The sequence below is a fragment of the Doryrhamphus excisus genome, chromosome 5 (assembly GCF_030265055.1).
Source record: "Doryrhamphus excisus isolate RoL2022-K1 chromosome 5, RoL_Dexc_1.0, whole genome shotgun sequence".
Classification (NCBI taxonomy): Eukaryota; Metazoa; Chordata; class Actinopteri; order Syngnathiformes; family Syngnathidae; genus Doryrhamphus; species Doryrhamphus excisus.
In genome coordinates this window covers 15767423-15794573 of record NC_080470.1, presented here as the reverse complement: position 1 = coordinate 15794573, position 27151 = coordinate 15767423, and the positions used below count along the sequence as shown (strand labels likewise).

General features: G+C 40.3%; 3 protein-coding genes across 7 annotated transcripts in view; 2 read left to right on the top strand and 1 right to left on the bottom strand.

The window, feature by feature from the left end:
- sh3rf1 (SH3 domain containing ring finger 1) overlaps positions 1-4907 on the top strand; it is a 50896-nt gene extending 45989 nt beyond the window's left edge. The window contains exons 10-12 of the mRNA XM_058074416.1: positions 110-432; positions 516-839; positions 1636-4907. Coding sequence (XP_057930399.1) covers positions 110-432; positions 516-839; positions 1636-1800 — 812 coding nt within the window. The 3' untranslated portion in view covers positions 1801-4907. The remainder of the gene's footprint in view (positions 1-109; positions 433-515; positions 840-1635) is intronic.
- Positions 4908-5048: 141 nt separating this feature from the next.
- On the top strand, positions 5049-17143 carry LOC131130179 (centrosomal protein of 135 kDa-like). 5 transcript variants are annotated; one of them, XM_058074433.1, is made up of 7 exons: positions 5049-5163; positions 6473-6607; positions 6676-6830; positions 10568-10679; positions 10745-11030; positions 11099-11164; positions 12301-13108. In XM_058074433.1, the coding sequence occupies exons 2-7, from the start codon at positions 6495-6497 to the stop codon at positions 12667-12669; spliced, it is 1101 nt and encodes a 366-aa protein (XP_057930416.1). In that variant the 5' UTR covers positions 5049-5163; positions 6473-6494; the 3' UTR covers positions 12670-13108. The 5 variants fall into 5 exon arrangements, with proteins under 5 accessions (XP_057930416.1, XP_057930414.1, XP_057930418.1 ...); XM_058074431.1 differs by lacking the exon at positions 5049-5163 and adding an exon at positions 5243-6117; XM_058074435.1 differs by lacking the exon at positions 5049-5163 and adding an exon at positions 13302-17143 and having other exon boundaries at positions 6138-6607; positions 12301-12421.
- Positions 15035-27144, bottom strand: LOC131130176 (cytochrome P450 2J2-like). Its single transcript, XM_058074427.1, has 9 exons — positions 26935-27144; positions 25056-25221; positions 22755-22907; positions 22521-22681; positions 21523-21696; positions 21318-21459; positions 19123-19310; positions 17968-18109; positions 15035-17886 (listed from the first exon to the last, which is right to left on the bottom strand). The coding sequence occupies exons 1-9, from the start codon at positions 27124-27126 to the stop codon at positions 17711-17713; spliced, it is 1494 nt and encodes a 497-aa protein (XP_057930410.1). The 5' UTR covers positions 27127-27144; the 3' UTR covers positions 15035-17710.
- Positions 27145-27151: the final 7 nt, after the last annotated feature.

Below are 27151 nucleotides of genomic sequence, written 5' to 3'. Positions count from 1 at the left end.
TTGGAGTAGCCCCTGTGCGTCTCTTATGTTAGCTTTCTAAAAAACAAAGTTGAAATGGAAGAAAAACTAGAAAATTGCCATTTTTCAAGTTTATAAATTGCGTCTCCAGCCGCCAGTCACAGTCAGGACCGGCCCACCGCAGCAGTGACCCCCATCCAGTCCCCCTCACCTGGAGCCTACTTCCCGCACCCATCTGCGTGCCCTGAGCAGCCCCCCCTGGGTCCGGCTCAAGGCGGCGCTCGGACGGGAGTGGCGCTGGGGTGCGCCGCCGCCTCCCTGACCCCGCCCAATGTCAGTGCGGCATCCTTGGAGGGGGGGGACGCCTCGAGGCTCGTGCCTGTCGTCCTCTCTGCGCCTGCCGGGGTCGGGAACGCCTCCGCTCTCAACTCGGCTGGCGCCGCCCCCACCTGCCGACCGGACAAGGACACCAAGGTCAGAAAGGACGGGAGAGGAGTGGGTGATAGTTATGTAAGGGTATGCTAAGGGTATGCTAAAGTGGTCTTGTTTTGCCACAGAGAGAAAAGAAAAGTCTTCTGAAGCTGCTGTCCAATAAGAAGAAGTCTCGTTCTTCCCCGCCGCCCTCGCCCACGCTGGAGGCAGAGCAAGCTGCCATCGGAGAGTCGCCTCAAGGCGCCGTGGGACCCGAAACCTCCCGTAGCTGCCCGCCTGAGCCTGACGTCGCTGCCTCTTTGGCGGTGCCGTCGTCCTCTTCTTCGTCGGAGCCCTGCCATCGGAAGAACACACCCATGGACGCTCCCATCGCTCCTCCTCCTCGCCAGCCGTGCTCCTCGCTGTCATCGCTGCAGCACGATGCACGGCCCATCATCTGTGAGAGGTACCTGCCCTCTGTGCCACAATGCTATAGAAGAAAAATAACATCATATTAAATCATAAAACGGAAGAGTCGTTTATTATAATAGTTTCTTGCTATTTTTTTATATATATTTGGGAAAAATTATAATATTATGGAGATAAAGTCATCATTACGAGAAGGACGTTAAACTAACTTGAAAATGTAAAAAAAAAAACTGTCCCAAGAATATACTCAAAATGTTTGAGAGAAAAAAGCTGCAAACTTATGAGAATAACTGCGAAAAGTATGAGGAAAAATGATGTCATTTTAGGAACACAAAATTTTTATTTTTATGAGAAACGAACAAACCAGGCAACATTTTTGGAAATAAGGTTTGGTAAAAAGTCCAAATATTACAGGAATAAAGTCAAAATATTAAGGGAATAAAGTCAAAATATTACAGGAATGAAGTGGTTATTATGAGAAGAAAATTTACCAAAAATAATGAAATAGTTGAAAAAAACATAATTAGAAATAGAAAAAACAGCTGCCTTTTTATAATAAAAATTAAGGGAAAAAAGTATGATGATAATGGGGGAAAATATGAGCGTAAAATTAAAATTACATTAGGGATAAAGTCAAAATATTATGCTAAAAATGTCAAAATTATGAGAAAAAACTTGACTTGAGAAGAAAGTTGAAAGAAGTAAGGGGAACAGCAGCAGAAACGGAACACTTTCCATTTACAAGAATAAGCTCCAAATTTTGAGAGTAAACGACTTCAGCGTTTTGAGTTTTGATGAGCATGAAAGTCAAAGGTGTGGTCCTCTCGCCGCAGGTACCGAGTGGTGGTCTCGTACCCACCTCAGAGCGAGGCCGAGCTGGAGCTGAAGGAGGGCGACATTGTGTTTGTGCACAGGAAGCGCGAGGACGGCTGGTTCAAAGGCACGCTGCAGAGGAACGGAAGGACCGGCCTGTTCCCCGGCAGCTTCGTGGACATCATCTAGACCAGCAACCTCTCAGAAACCTCTTCCTACAAAGGATGCCTTCTACGCTTCTCCACGTAATTGGACCACTTTAACTTATTTGGTAGACTTCGCCCTCGTGGGCTCTTCAACTGGCAACCTGCCAACACTGCTGTTTATTGATATAGTATATTTCAAACATACACACCACACATGGCTAGCGTCACATGACAGTGCAGCCACCATGCTCCGCCCACAACATGATAGCAATAACTCGCGTCTCATTCCGTCACTCCAACATTCTACAGCAGGGGTGTCCAAAGTGCGGGACGAGGGCCATTTGGGGTCCACGGCAAAAACAGCAGAAAAACTGAACAAAAAAATCTAAAAAAAAGCCAAAATAAATTTAGTAAAATTAGTTTTCAGAAAAAGTTATGATAAAGTCCAAATATTATGGGGAGAAGACAATTTACAACAAGAATTGTTGTAAAAACCAGCCTAAATAAAATAAACAGTTGTAACTTTACAAGAATAAAGTGAAAATATTAACAAGTCATAATTGTATGAAAATGAACTCATAATATCTTGAGGGAAAGGAACATTGTATTAGTAGCATAGAGAGTATTAAAGCAAGTATGAAGTATTAAAGCAAAAAATATTTTTGTTTTACTTTTTTTTTATCCTTTTTTGAAAATTAGGTTGCGGAAAAACTGAGAAACCAAATCACAATTTCATGAGAATAAACTTATGATATTACAAACGAAAAATAATTCCATGTTAGTAGCACAGAGATTAAATATTGAAGAAAAAATACAGTTTTTTTTAAGTTGTAATAATTATAAAAAACAAAGTAATAAAGTTGTCATTTATGGAAAATTAGGTTGCGGGAAAAGTTCTATTGTTGTGAGAATAAATTCTGGGAATTAATTCTCACAGCAATTATGGAATTATGGGAATGAAGTCATAATCATGAGAAGACAGCTGAAAAAGTTGAAAAATGAAAGAAACGTCTGGAAATTTTACAAGCATAAAGTGAAAATATTGAGAAAAAATATATAATAATATGTTTATTTTAAAGTTGCAATATGGGAAACAATTTTGGAAAATTAGGTCAGCGTAACAGTTATAAAATTCTGGAAATAAAGTAAAGTATTATGCAGATAAAGTCAAATTTTTTGAAAAAATATTAAGATGAAAGGTCAAAATTTTGAAAATGAATCAACAAAGAGTGAAGTTGATATTAATAATTAGTCTTTTTCTTCTATACAACAAAGAGATGCACTTAGTATATTAGTAGAAGTAGTTATAACTTAGCAAATCTTCACAAAATATCAAAGTGGCATCCTTTCATGTTCCACCTGTGGCCCTCGGAAAACGTTTGGACACCCCTGCCCTACTTTGATGATTCTTTCTCGCCACTTGAATGATTTCTTTGCCGTAGAGTACAAGCACTGAGCAGTTTGACCAAGTGTGCTTTTCATATTATTGAAAAAAGGTTGAAAAATAGTTTCCTGTTGCCTGTCTGTGTTGCCGTCATCTACGGAAGGTCGCGAGCGGCAGCTGGATGATGCTGAGACTACAAGTCGCACCTTTCTTTCACACCAACAAACAGTCAATCAGGCCACACAGAAAGGAAAAACATTGAAAGTGTCTGCAGGAAGAGTTCCGTGTTTACAGATGAGATGCATAGAAAAGTGGCCTTTTGGTTTGTGTGGGAAGTCTGGCTTGTTAAAATGACAAGTTTATACAACTTCACTTTTGCATTTATTAGCTAAAATAACAACAACAACAAAACACAGACATAAAACCGACGATGTGCCTCACATTTCAACATTTTTCCTGGTCTTCAAGTTGAAAAAAACATTATTTCTCTTTAATGCAATATTACAGTTTTTGTTGGTAATGTGATTATTCCTTGACCTTGTTTCTGTTAGAGGGGACATATGATGCTTTTTCCACTTTTCTGACCTATAAATGTCGTAACAATTCTGGTGTTAAACCATGCCAAAGTTTCAGATGACATTTGCGCATTTGGAAGTGAGCCCTGAAAGAAGTTTGGGATTGCTCAAAACGCTCACTTTCCGAAATTTTTTTTCTAACACCGACTGCCTGTCACGTCGGAGTGAGCCAGACTTCCACATATGGGCAAGCACGGGTACAAGCTGTTAGCTGTATAAGCTGAGTGGGTGTGCCCGGAGTCGGGCAATGGGTGGAATAAATTTAAAACAGAAATCTACGGAAATCCAACTGGAATAGGTGCAGATTCTGGAAGATCTAGAAATCATTCTGTGTGGCCTCTCTATAGGAGTCCAACTCAATACAAAGGGCTGAAAATGAGCATAATAGGTCCCCTTTAATTGATCACACTGCTGGACTAGACAATTGGACATTTTTCCCAAAATTGTACGACTTCATTCGGATGACATTACAACTTGTTTTTTCCTTAACAAACAAAAGTACATTTCACTTTACAATAAAGTACACAAAAATATAGTACTTACTGAGGAACTATTGAAGGACCAATAAGGAACTAATGAGTAAAGTAGTTACTGAGGAACTAAGGCACATACATTTAGAGTAGTTACTGAGGAAGGATTGAGTAGTGGTTTGGGTTATGGAGGTTTGTTCCTACTTTACTGTAATTTTGTGTGCCTTATTGTAAAGTGTTAGCCAGAGAATAGCGTTTTAGTCTTGTAATATGGTTTGGGACTTTTTTCTATTTATTTTCATGAAAAATTACACCTTTATTTTCATAATATTGCCAGCTCATGATTTTTTTGTATTTATTTTTCTGGAAAAATTACAACTTTATTTGCATAATATTAGAATCCCCCAATACAACTGCTGTATTCATAATATCCTTTTCCTCAGAACATTGTCATAATATTGGGTTGTTTTTCCCCCTCATTTCATATCAGTGTGCCCCCCTGGACTTGATGATGAGATGGATACAATGCTGCTGTTGTGGTTTAATGTCGACTGCACACTTTCAGACTCTCTTTACCTTGTTTTTCTTTTCAAAAAAAAATTATTTTGATTTTTTTTCTGTAGTGTGAAAGGTAAATCAATGTTTATGATGTTTTGTCAAGCGTTTGAGGGAATAGCACATTTTTTAAAGTTCGTATAACAATAAAAGTTTATGCTTTCCATCTTTTGTGTCGTGACATCACAGGTTTAGCTGTGATTTGATGTGCGGGTAAATGGGTACAGGTGTGTGCGTGTGTTGCAGAGTGTTTGTTCTGCTGGGAAACACTGACAGGAAGTGACAGGCGCACACTGAGGTCAAGCTTTCTACACACGCATCCCTGCAGAGGAGGATGGCGTTACCACGGAGACCGGTTCTGCTCATGTACACAATGTTGAATCCTCAGTGGGTTGTGAGAGGCCAGGGGTCAGATGGTTTTGGTAAGTACTTACATTTCGTAAGTATGCAGACCTGCAAGGGATACGTTTTGCGTGACAATGGAATCACTTTTCTGCTTATCAACATTTCCTGTAAAATAGCTAAGCTGTATATCAAAATGATATATAACCAGTCTATTGCAATGACTCTTGTTGTGAAGTTAACGACATACTTCCGGTAGTAGCTTGCCTCTAGTAGCGAAAATCGGTTGGAGATGCGTCGTTTCATTTTCATCCTCAGCATCCCTGCATCCCTAATTGTACTTACTTGTAGAGGTAGAAAGTCATATTGTAACTATAAGAACTAGAGATGCTTGGAACGAACCTCTTTGAGTACTTTAACTACCATTGTGATGTCAGAAACTCAACGAATGTGCTGCTCTTAATTTGAAGCTTCAGTGCAAACATCCACTACTAGCTGACGTCGATGCAGCAGCATTTTAATCGGTTTGGACTTTGTACCTCCTTAAATGTCATCGTATCTAATTTATATCTATTTAAATCATCACCATTATCGCCACTATTGAGGTTTAGTCGCTGATAATAGTTACTAATGAATAACGTTAGTGTAACAACTTAACAGCACGACTTCCTGTTGTGATTAAAGTGTTTCCTTTGTCTTTTTTTTTTTTACCCATCAACATTATTTCCCCACATGTTCTCTGTGGGGCACCTTTGGCCGATGGAAACGCAAAAACAATGTTTCTTTTCCGACCACTTTCGGTTCCGGTTATGTTTATGACGCTTCAATAATAAAAGTACACTACTCCTCGCGCCAACGTCACGTTAGCCAATCCCGCTGTCACTTTCATTGCTCCACGAGGTCAGCTAAAGTGAAACGTTTCCGTTTAAAACGTTAACAATGTTTTAAAGGTTAAACTAGGAACGTTACGCGGGCTCAATTGAACACTTAAGGACTGTTTTGATGTCTGCTAACGGTAGCAACTTCCCATAAAGGTAGGCTAAAATGAGTAACACTTCTCAATTAGGCGTTGGACACAAGCTAGGTACTGGTGAATTAACAGGAACATAACATTCACAAGGTAATTAGTATGTACTGTGTGAGTACTGGACTTAGGGTTAGGGCTTTTGTTATTGGAAACGGTTTGGGTGACACTCTTATTTTGTTAGCACAATAAAACGGAAGTGCTCTTGTATTGAAGGGCGGAAGTGTGTTGTGTGTCGACAACGAGTGATGATGGCTTCAAAGCTTGTGCTGAATGTCCTCTGAGCCCTAAATTATCCTAAAATACCTTCAATAAATCAGACGTGTGACATGTTGGCTGATTTGAATCAAGAGGTTTACTCCTAGGATCCCGAAGTCCTCTTCAGGCATGGACAACAGTCCGGACTTGACCATGAAGCACCTGAGGAGGCGTCTGAACCAGCTGGGCTACACGCAGCACCTCGGAGTTGACTCCGTGCCACTGGTTGCTAAAGTGTTCAGGTAAAGTCATTCCAGGTCAACAAACCGCAGAGACCCTAATGATGTATCACTGCTGATCTCTGTGGCAGCGATCTGGTGCACACCACTGTTAGCCTGCGCAACGCTAAGCTGTCTGCGGGCAGGACGGACAGAGACCTTGGTGATGGACAACTGGAGACATCCGGCAGGACTCTTAATCCTCGTGTGTCCAAGGCATTGGACCGTGGAGACCACATCAGCCCAGGTAAGCCGACATATTACAAAAACAACAGAACTTTCAGGTTTTTTTTAGCCCTATGTATTCAAACAAAATGTTTAAACAACGATGTCACAACAAACAACACAAAAATGATTGTTTTATAGGAAAAATAACCATTTTAAAACACCTTAAAAAAAATAACACCATTAACTATTTACAATTTTTACATTTTCAACTGAACTGTGTGTGCAATGCTAACCTCCTTTGCAAAACGGTGAGATGCCTTTTCACTTCCATATTTGAAGGGACAGATGCAGGCCGAGTTCTTATAAAATGTACAGTAAACCTCGGATATATCGGATTCAATTGTTCCCACTGGTTTTGTCCGATATAAGCGAAATCCGTTATATGCGTATACCGGAAAATGTCCGTTTTACGCATATATCGGATTTATATCCGGTATATGCGTGAATCGGATTTTATCCGTTATAAAAAGGCACTTCCTTGACTATGTTTCCAATGTACCTGGACTGGGCAATGAAAAGAGACGTAAGGTAATGAGAATTTAACTTTATTGGACTCTGAGCATAACAAATTGTTAATTAAGCTAGGCCCTGTTACGCCCGTCAGGCCTACGTTATTTCCAATAGTGAGGTTAAGATCTCATTCACTGCTGTGCTAGTATTATTGACGTCACTCACTTTTATATTTGTCCTAAATCTGGAGCCAGGAGAAAGACAATAGCCAGTGACATCAACAAGATTAGCATAACGATGCGGCCATCCGATATATGCGAGGGAAGTTTAATGGAAATGCATTGGAACGGGACTGGAGATTTTGTCCGAAATAGGCGAAATCCGTTATAAAAAATCCGATATATGCAATGAATTTTTATTGGAAATGCATTACAGAAAAATCGGTTCTTTTTTATCTGTCCGTTGTGAGCGAATTTCCGATATATCCGAGTCCGATATATCCGAGGTTTACTGTACTTCTGTCACCTAGTGGTTGTTTTTTCATCTTAAAACTGCATTAAACATGCTCTCTTCTATTGTAGAGTTGCATCATAACCTCTTTGTACCTCTCACGCAAATAAACCGTAATAGATGTACAAATATATCTTTTGGGAGCGAGCGGGCAGGTTGAAGACATTTAACTATGTCTTTGGTAGCGGATGAGTTAAACTACACTATATTAATTTTAAAATCTACTCTATATATATTATATATAACTTTATATTGAAAAACACTTTTGCACTTCAAAACCTAGATGGCTGTATGTGAAAAACTGATTCCTTCCCCGTTAAAACAAAACTTGACAGAGATTAATTTAGACCTATCAGTCTGAAAACATTTTAAAGCCATTTCTAAAGCTTTGGGACTCCAGCCAACTACAATGAGAGCCATTATCCACAAATGACAAAAACATAAAAGAGTGGTGATCCTTCCCAGGAGTGGCTGGCCAACCAAAATGGCCCCAAGAGTGCGGCGACGACTCATCCAAGAGGTCCCAAAAGACCCCACAGCAACATCTAAAGAACTGCAGACCTCACCTGCCTCAGTCAATGTCAATGTTCATGACTCCACCATGAGAAAGACACTGGGCAAAAAAGGCCTGTATGGCAGAGTTCCAAGACCAAAACCACTACTGAACAATAGGAGCATTAACGCTTGGGGGTCATCAAGATGTTTCTCTGTGGTCTGACCAGACAAAAGTTGAACTTTTTTCCAAGGTGTGTGTCCCAATATATCTGGTGGAGATCCATAAATCCATCCATAATCACAACATACAAACATTCATACATTTTAAAGTCACCAGTTAACCAAACATGCATGTTTTTGGAATTGGGAGGAAACCAGAGTACCCAGAGAAAACACACACATGCACACGGAGAACATGCAGAGATTCCCAACGGATATCTGTGAATAATGGAAGCATGAATTATGTCTACCAAAACATCCTGAAGGAGAATGTCCGGCCATCTGTTGGTGACCTCAAGCTGAAACCAACTTGGGTTCTGCAGCAGGACAATGATCCACAACCCACCAGCATGTCCACCTCCGAATGACTGAAGAAAAACCAAATGAAGACTTTGGAGTGGCCTAGTCCAAGTCCTGACCTGAATCCTATGAGATGCTGTGGCATGATCTTAAAAAGGCTTCATGCTGGAAAAGCCTCCAATGTGGCTGAATGACAACAATTCATTGGAAAAACAATGGATTTAGAGCTTGCAACCAAAAGGCGCTAAATCCATTTTGACTGATTTTGAGAAAATCAATGATACGCACATTTAACTACGCACATATCAATCTATTTGGTCATCAAGTCTATATTTCAAATGAAAGCGCTATCAATATAGGTCATAAAAATGCATGCTATAAAAATCCTGCACACACCATGTATTTTATATATTATAATTTTTTTTTCGGATTTAGCGCCTTTTGGCTGAAATAAATTTGAAGTCACCTTTAACTTCTTCAATGGCATTGTTGTAAAGCCATGAAGGTGACAGTGACAAAAATCATCTCATTCCAAACTCTTTACATTGTATGTTTTTTAGTACAAGTAAAATAATGTTTCTCATGAAAGTTGGAGGTGTCTAGGTAGAGACATGCCTTTTATGGCGTAAAAAAAACTTCCATGTTACAGAATACTGTAAAAACACAATTTGTGTTCTCCTGAATTGCATAACATACTGTAACTATCATACGTGTACTTAATGTACACAAACAAAACAGGATGCGCACTGATACTGGCTTTCTGTATGTGCAGTGCCAATTGTATTCTTCTCTCTGATTGGTCAGATTATCAATAGATGGGAAACTTGGGCCAATCAGAATAAAGAATAAAGAAAGGGATTTAGCTCCTTTTGGTTGAAATCTGAAATGGAAATAGCGCCTTTTGGTTGAAAGCATAAATTTCATATCACTTTTTTTCATATTTTTTGAAATGATTTCAAGACCAAAATATGTGATTTGGATACACATGACAGAGGTCTATTAAACTCATGAAAAACATGCAACTTAGTGAAAATTGGATTTAGCGCCTTTTGGTTGCAAGCTCTTCAATTCTGCAAAGATGATGGGCCAAACTTCCTCCACAGGAAGAGACTCATTGCAAGTTATCACAAACGCTTGATTGCAATTGTTGCTGCAAAGGGGGACCCAAACACTTATTAGCTTTAGGGGGCAATCACTTTTTCACACAGGGACATGGAGCTTTGGATTTTTTTCTCCCTTAATAATAAATGTTTCATTTAAATTGCATTTTGTGTTGAGTTGTGTTGTCACTGACTAATATTTACATTTGTTTGATGGTTTGAAGGTTTGAAGGTGTGACAAACATGGGGAAAAAAAATAAGGAGGGGGACAAACGCTTTTTTACACCACTGTACATGAAGCGTAGTTACAATTCATGTTTGTACATTTAAAAATAGAAATAAAAAGCACAGCACGTGATATCGCCGTAGCACTGTCGTAAAAATGTTCTAATGGAGGGGGTGATGTAGGTCTCGCGCATCCACAGAACTGATGTTTCCGCCTCCAGCGTAGCCAGGAAGTGGAATCAGAAGGTCAAAATAAATAGAAGACCAAAACCAAACAAGATGTCTTGTGTAGTTTGCAATCATTGGTGGGGTGTATTAGCAAGCTGCTAACAATGTTTAGTGATCCAAATATATTAACCAGTGCTAATTATCTGCTCTACATTGCTATGTGTTATGTTTCTGTGGAAAGGTGATCAGGTGTTCCTAAAGAAGTGATCTCATGGTGAACTTTCCTCAGGTGTTGCTGTGAGACATGAGAGCACACAGACTGATGAAGACTTTCCTCCTCCTCCTCGTCCTGCATCAAGGCAGCTGGATGACGGGGAGCAAGATGGCGAGGCGAACAGGAGGTGTGTTGCCGAGTATTCGTGCCTGTGTGGATGCGGGTAAGCTTGAAGGTTCTTTTGCCGTGCAGGGTCTTCCAGACGCCGCAGGAAGTCAGCGACGACATGTCAACACGGCGAGTCACTCAACTGGAGGCGCACACGGTTGCCATGGAGATGCAGATGAAGGAGCTGCAGGAGAGCAAGTGGGTGCGGGATCAGGAGGTGAAGGTGCTGCGGGACAAAATGGCCGCCCTGATGTCACAGGCGCAGAAAGCGCTTCGAAAGCTGTCACGCAAGGACGCCATCGTGTGCCGGCTGCGGCGGGTCAACCGGCACGTGAGGGACATGGCATGGAGGAAGCTGTCTGCTTCCAAAGTAAGACAAACCGCTTTCATGTTGGAGTACTTCATTTACCACCTGACTGACCTTTGCTCTTTCAACAGGACGTTGTTCTGCGGCAACAGGAAGTCATCAAAGACTTGGAGGATAACCTCACTATAATAAAAGATGTAAGGACTTTTTTTTCTATCTGTTATTTATTTTTTCATGTACTCGTAGTAGTACAGTAGGACATGCTTTAAGTGTGCTCCCACTACATGCTTAGGATGTGTTCATACTAAGGATCGACCGATACCTCGGCCGGTCGATATATCGGGTTGATATTTGCGTTCTTTACTTGAATCTGTATCGGCTGATACGTGCGTGGTTTCGCCGATGTATTTTTCCGCTGCATGGTTTACAGACAGGCATCCGCCGGGCAGATTTGTGTTGCCGGAGGACCCTGCAACACACACAGTCGCGGTACCCTGCTGCCACTAGTGAATCATAACATATATTCCTTTTAAAGTTGATAATGCTGCTTAAATGTGTGTTTAAGAAAGCTGAATCCTACTGCGTTCAGTGTTTACATTTCAATAAATGTTTGTTTCAACTTGACACCTGTAATATTTGTTATCATTGTCATTTTTTCATGTAAATTGATGGAGCAAAAGCACTGTCGGCCACAAATATCAGCCCAAGCAAAATCAACCATCAGCTAAGGGTGATGGGGAAAAATCGGTATCGGCATCAGCCTGAAAAAAACCATATCGGTCGATCCCTAGTTCACACTACACATTGTGTACTGACACTTGGCCCTTTGTTAAACGTGTACTCACACTACATGCTTAGGGTGTATTAACGCTGTAACGCATCAGCTCTACTGATGCTAGGCTGTTTTTTAAAAGTGTACTCAAGCTACATGCTGATGATGTATTCACACTGTGCTAAATGTGTATTTGTGCTAAACGTGTACTCATGCTAAATGCTTAGGTGTATATTCATACTATGTGCGAAACGTGTACTCATGTCATATGTTTATGGTGTATTCACACTACGTACTAAATGTGTACTCACACTGCACGTTTATGGTATATTCACACTCCATGCTAAACATGTACTGATGCTTGGCCCTTTGTTAAAAGTACACTCTGCTACACACTATGTGCTAAAGGTGTAATCATGCTACATGTTTTGTTTAATGCTACACACAGAGGGTATGCCCTGCTTGCTAAACGTGTGGTCATGCTACATGCATAGGGTGTATTCACACTATGTGCTATCTTTAGCGTGAGTACACAGTACATCACCGGCTGTTTATCATCAGGGGGTGTCTGAGAAGGAGGGTCCTCTCAGGGAGCAGTTGGAGGAGGTGAGAGGACAGAACGACAGACTTGAGGAATTGGTGAAGTTGCTGGAGGACAAAGTGGCCAAGATGATGGGGACAGGTAAAGCTCACCTTTTGCTAACATCTTCAAGTTGTACCACTTTCAAGGTGCCGCTGTTGTCGCTAAGCTTCTGCCACATCGCAATAACCTCCATTCCGGGTTCTATGGTTGTCAGCACTCATTTTTGCCAGCACAACATAAACATGCAAAAAGCCAATGACAAAGCAGAACACCAGGTCTTGATTATGCAAAAGGTACCTTTTAGTTATGTAGTGTCAGTAATATGCGTTTATGAACATCAAAGGTGATAAACATCTATCATGTCCCTCCCCTTTCTGTCTCCACTTTGGAGAGAAGACAAGTTTTTCAACTCACAACAGCAGGCTTCACTACACTTCACATTTTCAAGCACTGCCAGCTAGGTCATTAAGATCATTAAGTTGCTGGGTGTACCCCACCTCTTGCTCCAAGACAGCTGGGATAGGCTCCAGCATGCCCATGACCCGAGTGAGGATAAGCGCTACAGAAAATGAATGGATGGATTGTTCAGACAGAGATTTGAGAGGTCCCACTCTGATCAATAAAAGTTGTGGTTGTTCAGACAGAGACTTGATTCTGGAGTTGGAGGCCATGCGTGCCAAACATGGCATCTGTGGAAGAGTGAACGGCGTGATAAAGCGTCAGGAAGAGGTAGAATATTCCAGAAAAGTCAAAGAGAGGAGTCGCACCTCCAGTCCCATTCAGGGCAGGAAGGTAAAGTTTGTCCTAGCGGCCACTTTCCATACAGAGAGTAGCAGATGGATGTAAATATCTAATTATGAACGTGCAAATGACAGCATCAATAATCATGTTGTATGATCATTAGCATATTTGTTGCATTGTTTGTACTTTACGGATGCAGGATCATGACCATACAGTCTTAACTTTGCTGTGTTCTCAGCCGCATCGTCTCGTGGTGAATGACACACGGCATGTGTTACATTATGGGATGGCGGCGAAGGAAGCTTCACCACATTTGCAAAGTTGATTCAAATACAAAGGAAAAGGAAAGCATGTCTAAATTGTCATCAGGAAATAATACCATAAAAACCTGTTAAAAGTACTAACTTACTACTGACTTACTAGTCACTTACTACTATAACAGGAGTCGCAACCAAAGCAAACAGTAGTTTTCCTTTTATAATTACCTTTAGCGGGTATAATTACCTTCAGCGCAGGGGTCTCAAACTCGCGGCCCGCGGGCCAAATGCGGCCCGCGAGACGCTAGTTTGAGGCCCCCACCTTGATACCAAAATTTAATGTTGAAATGACAGCTTAAAGCTGTGTGCACACCGGACACAATTAACATGATTTTGCCCCGCCCATACTGTTACCCTACCCTGTTACCCCGCCCTGTTTTGCTTTGGATTAGCAATGAAGCTAAAGGCTTATGACGCTGGGTACAAATAAATGCAGGAAATGATTTGGAATAAAAACGGAAAATACACGTCAAGATAAAGCATCTCATCAAACATGTTGTTAAAGTTACCACGCTGCTCCCAGATGGAACTGAGTGCTAACGATGCTAACTTGCTAATTGGGTCAAATGATTAAGTTTCATTAATGTTCACGTTAAAGGTTAAATAACTGTTAATGCTGTACATTTCAATCTGAAAAAAATAATTTCTCTACCAACTGTATGTGGTTTCTTACGTTTTTCTTATGTGCTGTTTTATTATTGTTTTACTTATTTATTACTGATTGATTGATTTATTGTCTTTATTCTTAATTTGTTTATTTTTTTTATTTATTTTGTGTATAGAAAAATAAAAATGAAGATATTTGAGAACAGTGGAATGTTTTATCAGATATTTTGGTGTGGAAAACCGGAACCAAAGTACTGAAAAAGTGTAGGGTATAGCAGAAGTAAAAGCATTGAAGATAGTTTTTTTTATTGATTTTTTTAATAAATGCGTTTTGTTTTTTTTGTTTTTTTTTTGAAAACCTGATGCGGCCCGGCTTCACCCAGAACCTAGCTCCAGTGGCCCCCAGGTAAATTGAGTTTGAGACCCCTGCTTTAGCGGGTACAATTGCCTGTTGCAGAAATTGTGAACTGCAGCGGGTATTACCTGTTGTTATTACCATAACCAGTGTTATGACCCAATGAAGGAGATGTCTTTCCATCCATGAGGTTGTGATGGAGGTTCATGAGCAGGTCAGTGTGTCTTCAGATAACTTTTGAATTGTAACAGAAATAAAAAATAAATAAATAAATAAAACTTTACTTGGTGGACACTTTATGCTATCTTGCGGACAAGGTTGGTACTGCACCGACCCGAGATGGCTCGAACTTGGGTTCGGAACACGCTCCAAACTTTCCTCCAAGCCATACTGTATTTACTCGGAGGAACATACTCCTGCAGCTTGTCTCACCGGAGACACCTTGCGGTCACAGGTGATATTGCACCAAAAATGGTCTAAACGTGTTCCTACGTGAGCTCTCCCTGCAGGACGGTTTTATCTAGTGCCGCTTTGGACCTCTTCAATTTAAAGTACAGGTCTAGTGTATATATGGGCTATTCCTACTGTATTGGTGTCGTGAATATACATTCATAATATTTTTAGTGATTAAAAATATATAATTCAATTTGTGATTTTTTTTTACCACACAGATGAAAATGGAGGGGAACTAATGGGTGTGAAGGTGATTATTCATTATATTATTTTAGTTTATTATACTCATCTCATAGTTTGGCTTGTTACACCCACATGTCCGGATATAGACCACACATCAGACTGATTACTTTTATTATAAACCGTTTACTGGTTTAGTTACACACAGATATGGAACAAAGAGTGTCCCCATGAGTTACGGGATGGGGGGGGGGGGTATCTCTTGCAGTTTGTTTACAGGTCAGGAGGTCACCAGCGGCATCCACCTACAGGAGGATTTGGGGGCCCTTCTGGGTCTGGACAACATCTACCGCTGACCAGGGCGGTGGCAACTTCTTATTGGCCAGCCGATGCGTAAAAACGCATCCCGGGCAGGGAGAGAAGGGGCTTTTTGCAGCTGCGCTGTTCTAAGACCCGCTTAAATGTAGGCCGACAGGGACGTCTGTATTAGGATTGCGGTGTCAGGAATACATTTTGGGAATATTCTATCTTGGTTTGTGTATTGATCTCTCCCACCCTCCACTCGACACCCACCAGGAAGTCACCTCGAAGTACAGGGAGGCTGTGAGTTTCCTTCAGGTGGTACCTTCAAAATCACCTTGACCTTGACCTTAGCACAGCATGCATCTTCAGGTGGAAGACGTGTGTATTACGACTAACTCATGTAGTAAACGACTGATGAAGTTGGAGTTAAAGACTCCGCTGATGAGCGGCCGTTACTGACATCGTCATATGGAATGATAATAAATCTATTAATGGAACGATAAAACGAGGTTTATCATTTTGCCGACTTCATCTCGTCGTACCACAAAGGTTGGTTGACAAGGGGGTTCACTCTGCATGTGTCTGAAAATAATCGATATTGATCGATACATTGATGTGCAGTGCAAGTACATCACCTCATTCAATGGGTACGGATGCAATTGACGGGTGAAATCTAGATTCATCGCGACGCGTTTGTGGGCATCGGTAAAATCCGATGAAAGCACCATTTTATTAATGTTCAACTTCACCCCATATGCTGTTCCCAAGGTGCCATGAATGCACCATCATCACCCAGAACAGCAGTTGGCTTCTTCCTGAATTGTGAAACAATTTTAAAACGGTAGAAGTTGTTTTCCACTTTCTGCTCCTCACTACTGTATTAGCCTAGCTGCTAGCTCATTCATATTAGCAGCATGTTTAGCAGATAGGAATATAAACAAACATTGATTCCACTGTTGAAAACTTTAACTTTGTTGTTGCTGCATACTGTATTTTTTTACAGCAGTAATTAATGTTTAATTGTTTTAGTCCACCACTGAACCACTGCTATTGTAATTACATAGTCCATGTGAAAGTGGGAGGAAAGTTGTTGCTTTTTTTTAGATGGCAAAAAGAATGATGAAGAAGTGGTGCATAGTAAAAAAGACAAACAGCACTTTAGTAGAATTTACTGCCAAGTGCCTAGAAGGAATAAAGCCAAATCCTTTTTGTAGGACCATACTGAATTCCATTTTTTCCCTTTGCTTATTTGCATCATGTTGAATTACATCATATCGCAAGAAATTGCAGCATATCATATCAGATTGCATTGATTTGAACTAAATAATTATTGCATCGCATCATGAAGAGGGTGAATCGTATGGCCAGAAAATTCCATGTATGGTTAAAGTATGGTATCGCTGGGAATGCATGGAGATGTATATCGAATCTTCCTCAGTGCTGAGATTCCCACCTCTAGTCTGTACGCATTGGTTCTATCGTGGAATGAACGGAGAGAGTGAACCATCCTGTCAGCCATTCAGCCTCTTTGTCCCAGTACATGGAGGCCGGGCTACCGATCAGCTAGCATCAAATGCTAATATGAATGACTGTTCTGAGTTTCAGCTCCAGTGTGGATGTGCAGCAGAGCCTTCGTCCCACGCTGGGAGTGAATCGTGGAGGAAAACGATACAAGCTAATATGGTGGCGCTCACAGACCATGTTGCTGGCTACATTGCAAAAGTAATGCGAGAAAAGTGCAATATTAGACTGTTGGATTGGGACACTAATGAGGTCTAGATCGACCAGTAGAGCTGCTGTGTCAACCCCGGAGTAACTAAGTAGACAGGCAAGTATATAAGTAAGTACAGTAAACCTCGGATATATCGGATTCAATTGTTCCCACTAGTTTTGTCCGATATAAGCGAAATCCATTATATGCGTATACCGGAAAATGTCCGTTTTACGGATATATCGGATTTATATCCGGTATATGCGTAAATCGGATTTTATCCGTTATAAAAAGGCACTTCCTTGACTATGTTTCCAATGTACCTGGACGCAGGCAACGCTGCAAACGCTGCAAATGACGTCGTATAGCGGACTGTCACGATTCGGCGAATCGGAGCACCACGATGCGGCCATCCGATATATGCGAGGGAAATTTCATGGAAATGCATTGGAACGGGACTGGAGATTTTGTCCGAAATAGGCGAAATCTGTTATAAAAAATCTGATATATGCAATGAATTTTTATTGGAAATGCATTACAGAAAAATTGGTTCTTTTTTATCTGTCCGTTGTGAGCGAATTTCCGATATATCCGAGTCCGATATATCCGAGGTTTACTGTATAAGCTTCACTCTATGTTCGTTCATTGGTGGATCCAGAAAGGACGTTTTACCGCTGAGATACATTGTGCTCTTAAAGTGCAGGGACCCTCAAGAAAAGCCTTCAACGGGCTTTGGCACGGATCTTGAAAGGGTAAGGCGTGCGTGTGAGTCCAACGATGCCCTCGAAGCTCAGATCAACTCCATCCAAGGTGGAGAAGGTGAACTTGTGCAGCAAACTGACCAGAAACAAGAAAAGCTCCATCCGGGCCAGACTCTCTCCCAGGCACACACGTTTCCCTGCCAAACGAGACAACAATGACCATCTTCTTCTTCTTCTTCTTCTTCTTCTTCGCATCGCTTCCTCGGTGTCAGCCTTACCTGCAGAGAAAGGTAAAAATGCCTTCCTTGTCACGAAATTGCCATGGGCATCCAGGAAGTGTCCCGGGTTGAAGGTGTGAGGACTTTCCCACTGGTTCTCGTCGAAGAGCACAGAGGTTAGGATGGTGAGCACGTTGCTTCCCTGGAAAAGCAACAAGATGATCAGCAGCTAGCATAGCAACCACATGTTGCTTTTAACGCTCGAAGCTTGGCATCAGCTGGCATAGGCTCCAGCCTCGCAGCCAAACGTGTGCGCCATTGTTCCGGCGACATTGCACAAATATTTTCACTTTATTGTTAAATTGTAATTTCCCCCCCAACCTGATTTGACCAAAACGACGACTTTCATTTGTTTTCTTTTTCTCATAATATTAAAGACTTCTTAAAAAAATACAAATATTTAATGTTTCCTCTCTAAAATGACATAATTTTTCTTCATAGTATACTTTTTGTTTTCTCTTAATATTTTGACTTTATTCTCGTAAAAATTACAGCTGTTTTTTTCCATTAAAAAAAAATTCATTTCAACTTTCTTCAAACTTTTCTTCTATGTGTAACATAACTTTTCCACAAACTAATCCCCCCCCCCAAAAAAAAATCTGTAACATTTGAACTTCTACTTTTTAATTTTACAAATATTTTGTTAATATTCTTTCTGTAATATTACTATGTAATTATTTCCATATCATTTTTGTTCCCCTGCCTACTTTTCCTACTTTGTTTCTGTGATTGGCTGGCGACCAGTCCAGGGTGTGCCCCACCTCTTGCATAGGCTCCAGTGAGATATCCATCCATCTTCTACGTATGCTACTTATCATCACTAATATTATGAAAAAATATTTCAACATTATGCTAACAAAGTGAAATTTTTCCTCATAACATTATTTATTTATTAAGTGTTTCTTGTAAAATGATTACTTCTATTCGTTATATTTTGCCTTTATTCTTATGGAATTTGCTGATTTTTCAGTTTTTGCTGTTTGTTTTTTTAGTTAACTTTAGAATGTGCTGCTGGCCGCCCTTTTGCTGTAGAAAAAAACAATACAAGTCAACACAAAATGTTTGCTATTTGTTTCTGTCATCACAGACGCTGAATGTCTATTGGGGTCGTCCGCCATGTTTTTGATGGTGACATTACCAGAAACACCCATGCACCTTGGGTATGGAGTAGCCCCCCAGTTGCGTGTCTTTGGTGGCCACTCTGGGTCCGTTGAGAGGAACAACGTTGGCCATCCTCTGGATCTCATGGACGACTGCGTTGGTGTACGGCATGTTGGCTTTGTCCGCCATGGTGGGCCGGCGAGTCGGCCCGATCACTCGCTCGATCTCCGCATGGACTTTGTCTTGGAGAAGAAAGACGTGTTGATGAGTTCAAGGTGGTGTCGTACAGTGGGACCCCACATAGTCCACATTCTCAATATGCATCAATGCAACTGATCAATTTTGGTCAAACAAAAATAATTATACATTTTTTTTTAATTACTTTAAGGATTTTTCTTCCCAATATAGGCCACTCAGCAAAATATACATACATTATAGCAATTTGTGTATTATGTAAAACGAAAACGGAAACAACATGAAATCAAAAGTCCTAAATGAATACGGAACCACCAGCTGTGATCGGAATAACGGCGTTACTTTTTTCAGTAACGATTAATCTAACTAATTTCTTTTACTGTCAGCATAGCGCCGTAGTTGCTTTTGTAGTCGAGTAACTCAGTTACTTTTTTTGAGAAGTAACTATAACTAATTCCTTTTTTAAAGTAACATGCCCAACACAGTATGAGCCTGGACATTGTTTTTCAGAGAGGTGTGTTATTATTACTCTCAATATACGTATAAGGCCTGAATACGTATGTATAAGGTGAATACCAAATCAAATATACGTAGGTATATCCTACTATATATTGCTTAGGTACAGTGTATACAGAATAAACTATAGTATAAAATACAGTATAAAATCCTAACATAATCGGCAACAATGTCATGCATTTGAAATGTTTGATAGACCACGGGTTCCCAACCACGAGGCCGCAATCTGGTAATAGTCTGTGGGCAGGATTGGAGCAGGCCTCCACCCAGTGTTTGGGGACCCATGACTTCTAGAGGTGTTTTTATAAGCCTAGAAAGTAATTGTATCGCTTAGGTTTTTTTCCCCTCATATAATTTCCAATATCTGACATAAATACAGTAAACCTCGGATATATCGGACTCGGATATATCGGAAATTCGCTCACAACGGACAGATAAAAAAGAACCAATTTTTCTGTAATGCATTTCCAATAAAAATTCATTGCATATATCAGATTTTTTATAACGGATTTCGCCTATTTCGGACAAAATCTCCAGTCCCGTTCCAATGCATTTCCATCAAATTTTCCTGGCATATATCTGATGGCCGCATCGTTATGCTAATCTTGTTGATGTCACTGGCTATTGTCTTTCTCCTGGCTCCAGATTTAGGACAAATATAAAAGTGAGTGACGTCAATAATACTAGCACAGCAGTGAATGAGATCTTAACCTCACTATTGGAAATAATGTAGGCCTGATGGGCGTAACAGGGCCTAGCTTAATTAACAATTTTTTATGCTCAGAGTCCAATAAAGTTAAATTCTCATTACCTTACGTCTCTTTTCATTGCCCAGTCCAGGTACATTGGAAACATAGTCAAGGAAGTGCCTTTTTAGAACGGATAAAATCCGATTTACGCATATACCGGATATAAATCCGATATATGCGTAAAACTGACATTTTCCGGTATATGCATATAACGGATTTCGCTTATATCGGACAAAACCAGTGGGAACAATTGAATTCGATATATCCGAGGTTTACTGTCATATCTTTTTTTTTACTGAGACTAGAAAAAAGCATTTTGAGTTTTTGTTGTCACATGAAGAAATGACTAAACTGTGACTAAAACAAGGAGCATTTTCGTCCAAAAACAGACTATTACTAATAGCTAAGACTATTACTATCTATGTGTACTGCTGTGCATTGGGTAGTGGGAGGGTAAAGGTGACCATAGAGGTGGCATTTCATGTCTGGAGGGCTCTAATCATGTTTGAAAGTGTGTTGACAAGGTGGTGAACATGGCATGTTCTCCTCTGATTTCAGATCAACATTTGCAATAAAAGCCACTGTTGTTTGCGTTGCCATTTGTCCCTTGAAAAACAGAGTGGTTCCATATTTAGAAAGACAAGTATGGACCCCGTTTCTAAACACTTTACAGCAGAAGTTGGCATTTTGATTGGTATTGGTGGGGGGTGTCTTGGCACGTAAGGCGCATCTTAGGCAAGGCCACCTCTGATGTTGTATTCTTTCACAGGTCAAAGCATGCACACCCACCCTGGATCTGAGGGTGCTTGATGAGGAAGATGAGGCCCCACTGCAGCGTCTTCGAGACGGTCTCGGTCCCGGCAACAAACAGATCCAGACAGCACAGAACCAGATTGTCTTCATGAAAACCCAGTTCACAGTTTGCTTGGTCCTGCAAGGACACACAAGGTCATCCCTCGTCTCCTCCGGTGCCTTTTTCATTGTGTCCTCTTACTTGGCTCTCCATCAGGAAGGCATCCATGTAATCTTGTGGGTTGTTGGGGTCCAAATCCAACTTGTGCGCCTTTATCTCGGAAGTGATGAACTCCTGCAAGGTTCGGAAGTGGCTGAACATTGTACTGTGAGGCCCGGGCAGGTGTTTCATCAGCGCTGGGAAAGCATCGTAGAGCTGCAAAAAACGCCAAAGCGGTGTCACGTGGCATCCTGCATCTCGACACTGTGGGTTGTATCCCGACGAGATGGAACACACACCACCATGTCAGAATATTCAAAAGCCTTCAATATGGAAGGGAAAAGCTCAAGTTGCACCAAATAGCTTTTGTCGTCCCTGAAACAGGCATCACCACTTAGGTACTGTACCATTTCAAGCTATTCATTGGACTTGAACGACTTCGATTTGTAAGTAACTGGAAGTCAAATTAAATCACATGTGGCGTTCTGGCATCTGGAAATCATTCAAATATGTATTACAGTAAACCTCGGATATATCGGATTCAATTGTTCCCACTGGTTTTGTCCGATATAAGCAAAATCCGTTATATGCGTATACCGGAAAATGTCCGTTTTACGCATATATCGGATTTATATCCGGTATATGCGTAAATCGGATTTTATCCGTTATAAAAAGTCACTTCCTTGACTATGTTTCCAATGTACCTGGACGCGCAGGCAACGCTGCAAACGCTGCAAATTACGTCATATAGCGGCCTGTCACGATTCGGCGAATCGGAGCACCACGATGTGGCCATCCGATATATGCGAGGGAAATTTCATGGAAATGCATTGGAACGGGACTGGAAATTTTGTCCGAAATAGGCGAAATCCGTTATAAAAAAATCCAATATATGCAATGAATTTTTATTGGAAATGCATTACAGAAAAATCGGTTCTTTTTTATCTGTCCGTTGTGAGCGAATTTCCGATATATCCGAGTTCGATATATCCGAGGTTTACTGTATTTCATACATGAACACTAATGAACTTTATTCTCACCCGAGCCCAGACGGAACCTTCCAGGTAGATCATCTCAGCAAGGCAGGTGTGTAGTTTCTGCAACCTGCGGTCGCCGTAGTCGAACCTTTTCCCAAACACAATGTGACAGATGATGTTTGCCACGGCACTGTTCAAGTTGGCCACGGGGTCAAAGGGTTCACCTGCCGGTAAAAAAAACACTCTTTTGTTCCAATGAAAATAATTCAGGCAATTTTTAGTTTCTTGTCCTGCTACCTCGCTCCTTCTCCATGGCTTCCTGCAGATGTCGGCTCTCCTCGCAGATGCTGCGCTCGATGGTGCCGTTAGCCAGGCCGAAGGTGCGCAGGGTGGCCATGGCGAAGTGACGCTGCCTCCTCCACACTTTGCCGTTACTGCACAAAAGCCCTCCTGAAACAGAAGCAACCAGGTGGGCACTTGAAGCACCGGGTGCTGTGTGTATGTGTGTATTAGGGGCAGGTGCGACAGTGCCCCAGCAGTTCCAGCAGATGGCACATGGGTAATTTTTTGGACTTTTGGACACCGTACCTCATATGAGCTCCAATAAAGAGGAGCTGGACTCCTGTGGAACCACACTGTTTGATGTCATTTCTTCCAAAAGGTTCCACAAAAACAAAAAAGTTTTTTTTTTTTTGTGGAACACAAAAAGTACCGAAGTACGAGGTGATAAGGATCCAAAAGGAGTAGGAAGAAGCAAAGCTTATTAAATCCTACCCCTCCATCTGGTACTTTTACAATCAGTAACTATTACATTTGTCCACTTCCTGCTTTCCATAATACAGTTTAAGGTTTTTTTGTTTGTTTTTTAATAATGCACCTCGTACCGAAGTAGGAGGTGATATGACCATACAATGCCATAATGGGTACCATAGTAAGTGTCAATATAGTGATATATATAGCACATCATGACTGGTTCAAGACTCTTCATCCTTGTATTTAGCAAACATCAACTGCTTGTATTGTTTCTTGAATTGGCTCATCGTTGTGCATTGTTTGATTTCCTTACTCAATCCATTCCATAGTTTGATTCCACATACTGAAATGCTATGGCTAGCATAAAGTAGTCCTAGCGTAGAAGTGTTTCAAATGTACTTCTTCCCTGAGATCATATTTCTCCTCTCTTATAGAGAAATATTGGATGACGTTTTTAGCTAATTGGTTATTTTTAGCCTTATGCATTATTTTAGCTGTTTGAAGATGAACTATATCAGCAAGTTGAAGTATTTGTGATTTTAGAAATAAGGAGTTAGTATGTTCTCTGTAGGCGGCATTATGAATTATCCTTACTGACCTTTTTTGCAGTACATTTAGCGAGTGAGGATTGCTTTTATAGTTATTAGCCAATATTTCCACACAATAAGTAAGATATCAGGGCTCAACAATAACGATGTACCGATGGCCCGGGGCAAGTTAAAACAAAATTGGGGCAAGTAAATCCAATCAGTGATATTCCCCTCAGGCAAGTGCACTTTGGCATGCCATACTGCGGTTCTTGTTGGGTGTTGGTAAAACACGGACTGCGTAATTCCGGTGGTAATTTGCAAATCAATCCTTGCAAATCTTGAAATGGACCAATCATTATTTAGACCATGGTCCACAGTCCGTGTTTTACCTAAACCCATTCTTGTTCGCGATCAACCTATCAGCGATCGTTTGACTATAAAAACATCTATCATGGCGTCCCTGCCAACATCGTCTAGAACCAGAGAGCAATAAAGAGCGTGGAGTGATTTCTGATTGAGAACAAATTTTGCTTTGTTCAATATTGAAATGTTTCTTGCCACCTTATGTTGTATATTTGTAATATGAGATTTCCAGCTCATATTTTCATCTATTGTGATCCCAAGAAATGTATTTTCCTTCACCCTTTCAATGTCTACATCGTCTATTTGTATTTGCTGGTACGTGTCCTGTCTACTGTTACCAAACAGCATGATTTTAGTTTTACTTAGGTTCAAGGACAATCTATTATTATCAAACCATCTTTTTAATATGACCATTTCTTTTCTGACCTTTCTAATGATTTCTTCTGTGCTCCCTCCAGAACAAAAAGCAGTGGTATCATCCACATATAATACCAGCTTTAAGTCTTTCGTGGCTTTGGAGATATCATTGATATACAAGTTGAACAGTTTTGGTCCCAGTATTGACCCCTGGGGTACTCTGCACGTAATATATGAACTTGCAGATGTGTGTTCTCCTAGCTTTACGTATTGCTTCCTGTCAGCTAAGTAGTTTTTGACCCAGTTCAGAACTAATCCTCTTATTCCGTACCTTTCTAATTTAGTTATTATTGATTGGATCAAAGGCTTTTGTCAGATCCATGAATACTGTGGCTGCACACTTCTTATGATCTATAGCGTTAGTTATTTCCTCCGTAATTTTGATCAGTGGATTGGGTTGGAATAATGCATCGGCCTGATAATTCTGTTCTGTTTTGTGGTTGACCATGGCCTAGTCGTAAAATATACACCTTTAAGAACATGGCATGTGTTTTTGTGTCTACATGTTGAAGCATAAAATGGTTGGTGGGGTCACCTGTGTTCCCAGAGTACATCCTGGTTAACACCGGGTTGTGGGGCCGGTCGGCAAAGTTCTCAGCTTGTGTGATCAGAACTTCTTTCAGCATCTTCCATCCGCACACAAACACCCACTTCTCCTTCCCCAGACTTAAGCGGAACACATCCCCGTAGATGTCGGCCAGCTGCGGACGCAGGAACAGAGAATAATGGCGCCCGTGGCGTCTTGCATGTGATTGTGGTAAGAACAACACGCTCCTGTTGGACAAGCTGTCAACAGCACTTTCCAGTCTCAGCACATTCCACATTGGCGCTAATAGGAAGTGGATCCCAATGCAGTCCCATCATCCCATTCTGTGTATGAAGACGCTCCTTTATTGGCATACGCCACAGTCTGTGACCCCCTCCCCCTTTTATTGGCCTGTTATTTAATTAACAACAGCAGCAAAAATTGAAAAACGAACACTAATTTGACAAGAATGAAATACAAATTTTAAGACAAAAAAGTTGTCATCTCATGAAAAAAAAATTGTGATTTTATAAGAATAACATTTTCATTTGCAAAAAGTTCACAAAGTTGGACAATGTAAAAAAAACAGCAGAAATGACATAAAATAGAAGTGATTTGATGAGAATAAAGTTTACATATTAAGAAAAGTTATGTATTCTTACAAGAAAAAAATAGCATTAAAAACTCACAAGCTTACAAGCATAAACTCATAACAGTGATTAAAAATATTTTTTGTAGCATAAAGTTAGAACATTAAAGACAAAACACGCTATTTTTTAAAAGTTGTAATATTTTGGAAAATTAGGTTCTAATATTGTGGGACTAATTGTGGGACTAAAGTCATAATATTATGGGAATATTATATAGTTTTATTTGACAATAATGAAGTCCAGATATTAAAAGACTCTACAAAAAAGCTTTTTTGTAGCATAAAGTTAAAATATTAAAAAAAAAAAGAAGCTATTTTTAAAAGTTGTAATATTTTGGAAAATTAGGTTCTAATATTATGGGATAATATTGTGGGACTAAAGTCATAATATTATGGGAATATTATATGGTTTTATTTGACAATAATGAAGTCCAGATATTAAAAGACTCTACAAAAAAGCTTTTTTGTAGCATAAAGTTAAAATATTTTTTTAAAAAAAAGCTATTTTTAAAAGTTGTAATAGTTTGGAAAATATGGTTCTAATATTGTGGGACTAAAGTCATAATATTATGGGAATTTTATATGGTTTTAGACTCTACAAAAAAAGCTTTTTTTTGTAGCATAGCATTAAAATATTAAAGAAAAAATAAGCTATTTTTAAGAGTTGTAATAGTTTGGAAAATATGGGTTCTCATATTGTGGTCATAATATTATGGGAATATTATATGGTTATATTTGACAATAATGAAGTCAAGATATTAAAAGACTCTACAAAAAAACTTTTGTAGCATAGTTAAAATATTAAAGAAAAAAAAAGCTATTTTTAAAAGTTGTTATTGATGGAAAACGAGGTGAAAAGTGATAATAGGATAAATAAATGTGTGAAGATTATTTAATAATAAATAATAAAAACATTTGGAATATATTGAAAAAAAGAACCACAATAAAATGGGGGGAAAAAACGGCAAAAAGTGAAGCTTCTGTAGCTTGTCCTCACTGGGGTCCTGGGTATGCTGGAGCCTCTAATAATAGGCTTTTATACCTGCTCTTTGTCTTGACATATATTCATATAATATATAATATCATATAATATCAAAGTAGCTAAGTTGCATCCTGCCATTTTTCACTGTGCTCTATGGCGTCCAAACATCTCCACTGATGTAACGACGCTACTCCAAAAGAGGTGGACTTTGCGTGAGTGACGTCATAAAGCTGTTTGAGTTAGCGGAAGCATCTTACCTGCGTCAGGTACGTGTGAGACTGTTCGATGGCAATATTGAAGACATTGCCGATGAGGGGGAGAGCCGGGGGTCCCGGCGGAAAGTGTGGCGGGTCCTTTCTGTTGAGAAAATACACCGCCAGGAGAAGAGCCAGACCCGAAAGCAGCACCCCCCACATGTTCACCCCCAAAAAGGAAGAGTACGCCAACATGGTCGAGCAGCCAACGGCTTGATTC

Coding starts and splice junctions, on each gene's coding strand:
- LOC131130179 (XM_058074433.1), top strand. CDS start 6,495: ATGGACAACAGTCCGGACTTGACCATGAAGCACCTGAGGAGGCGTCTG. Junction 6,608..6,675: donor CTGGTTGCTAAAGTGTTCAG/GTAAAGTCATTC, acceptor TCTCTGTGGCAG/CGATCTGGTGCACACCACTG. Junction 11,031..11,098: donor GGAAGCTGTCTGCTTCCAAA/GTAAGACAAACC, acceptor CTCTTTCAACAG/GACGTTGTTCTGCGGCAACA.
- LOC131130176 (XM_058074427.1), bottom strand. CDS start 27,126: ATGTTGGCGTACTCTTCCTTTTTGGGGGTGAACATGTGGGGGGTGCTG. Junction 22,682..22,754: donor AGCCATGGAGAAGGAGCGAG/GTAGCAGGACAA, acceptor TTTTACCGGCAG/GTGAACCCTTTGACCCCGTG. Junction 17,887..17,967: donor ATTTTTACCTTTCTCTGCAG/GTAAGGCTGACA, acceptor CTCGTTTGGCAG/GGAAACGTGTGTGCCTGGGA.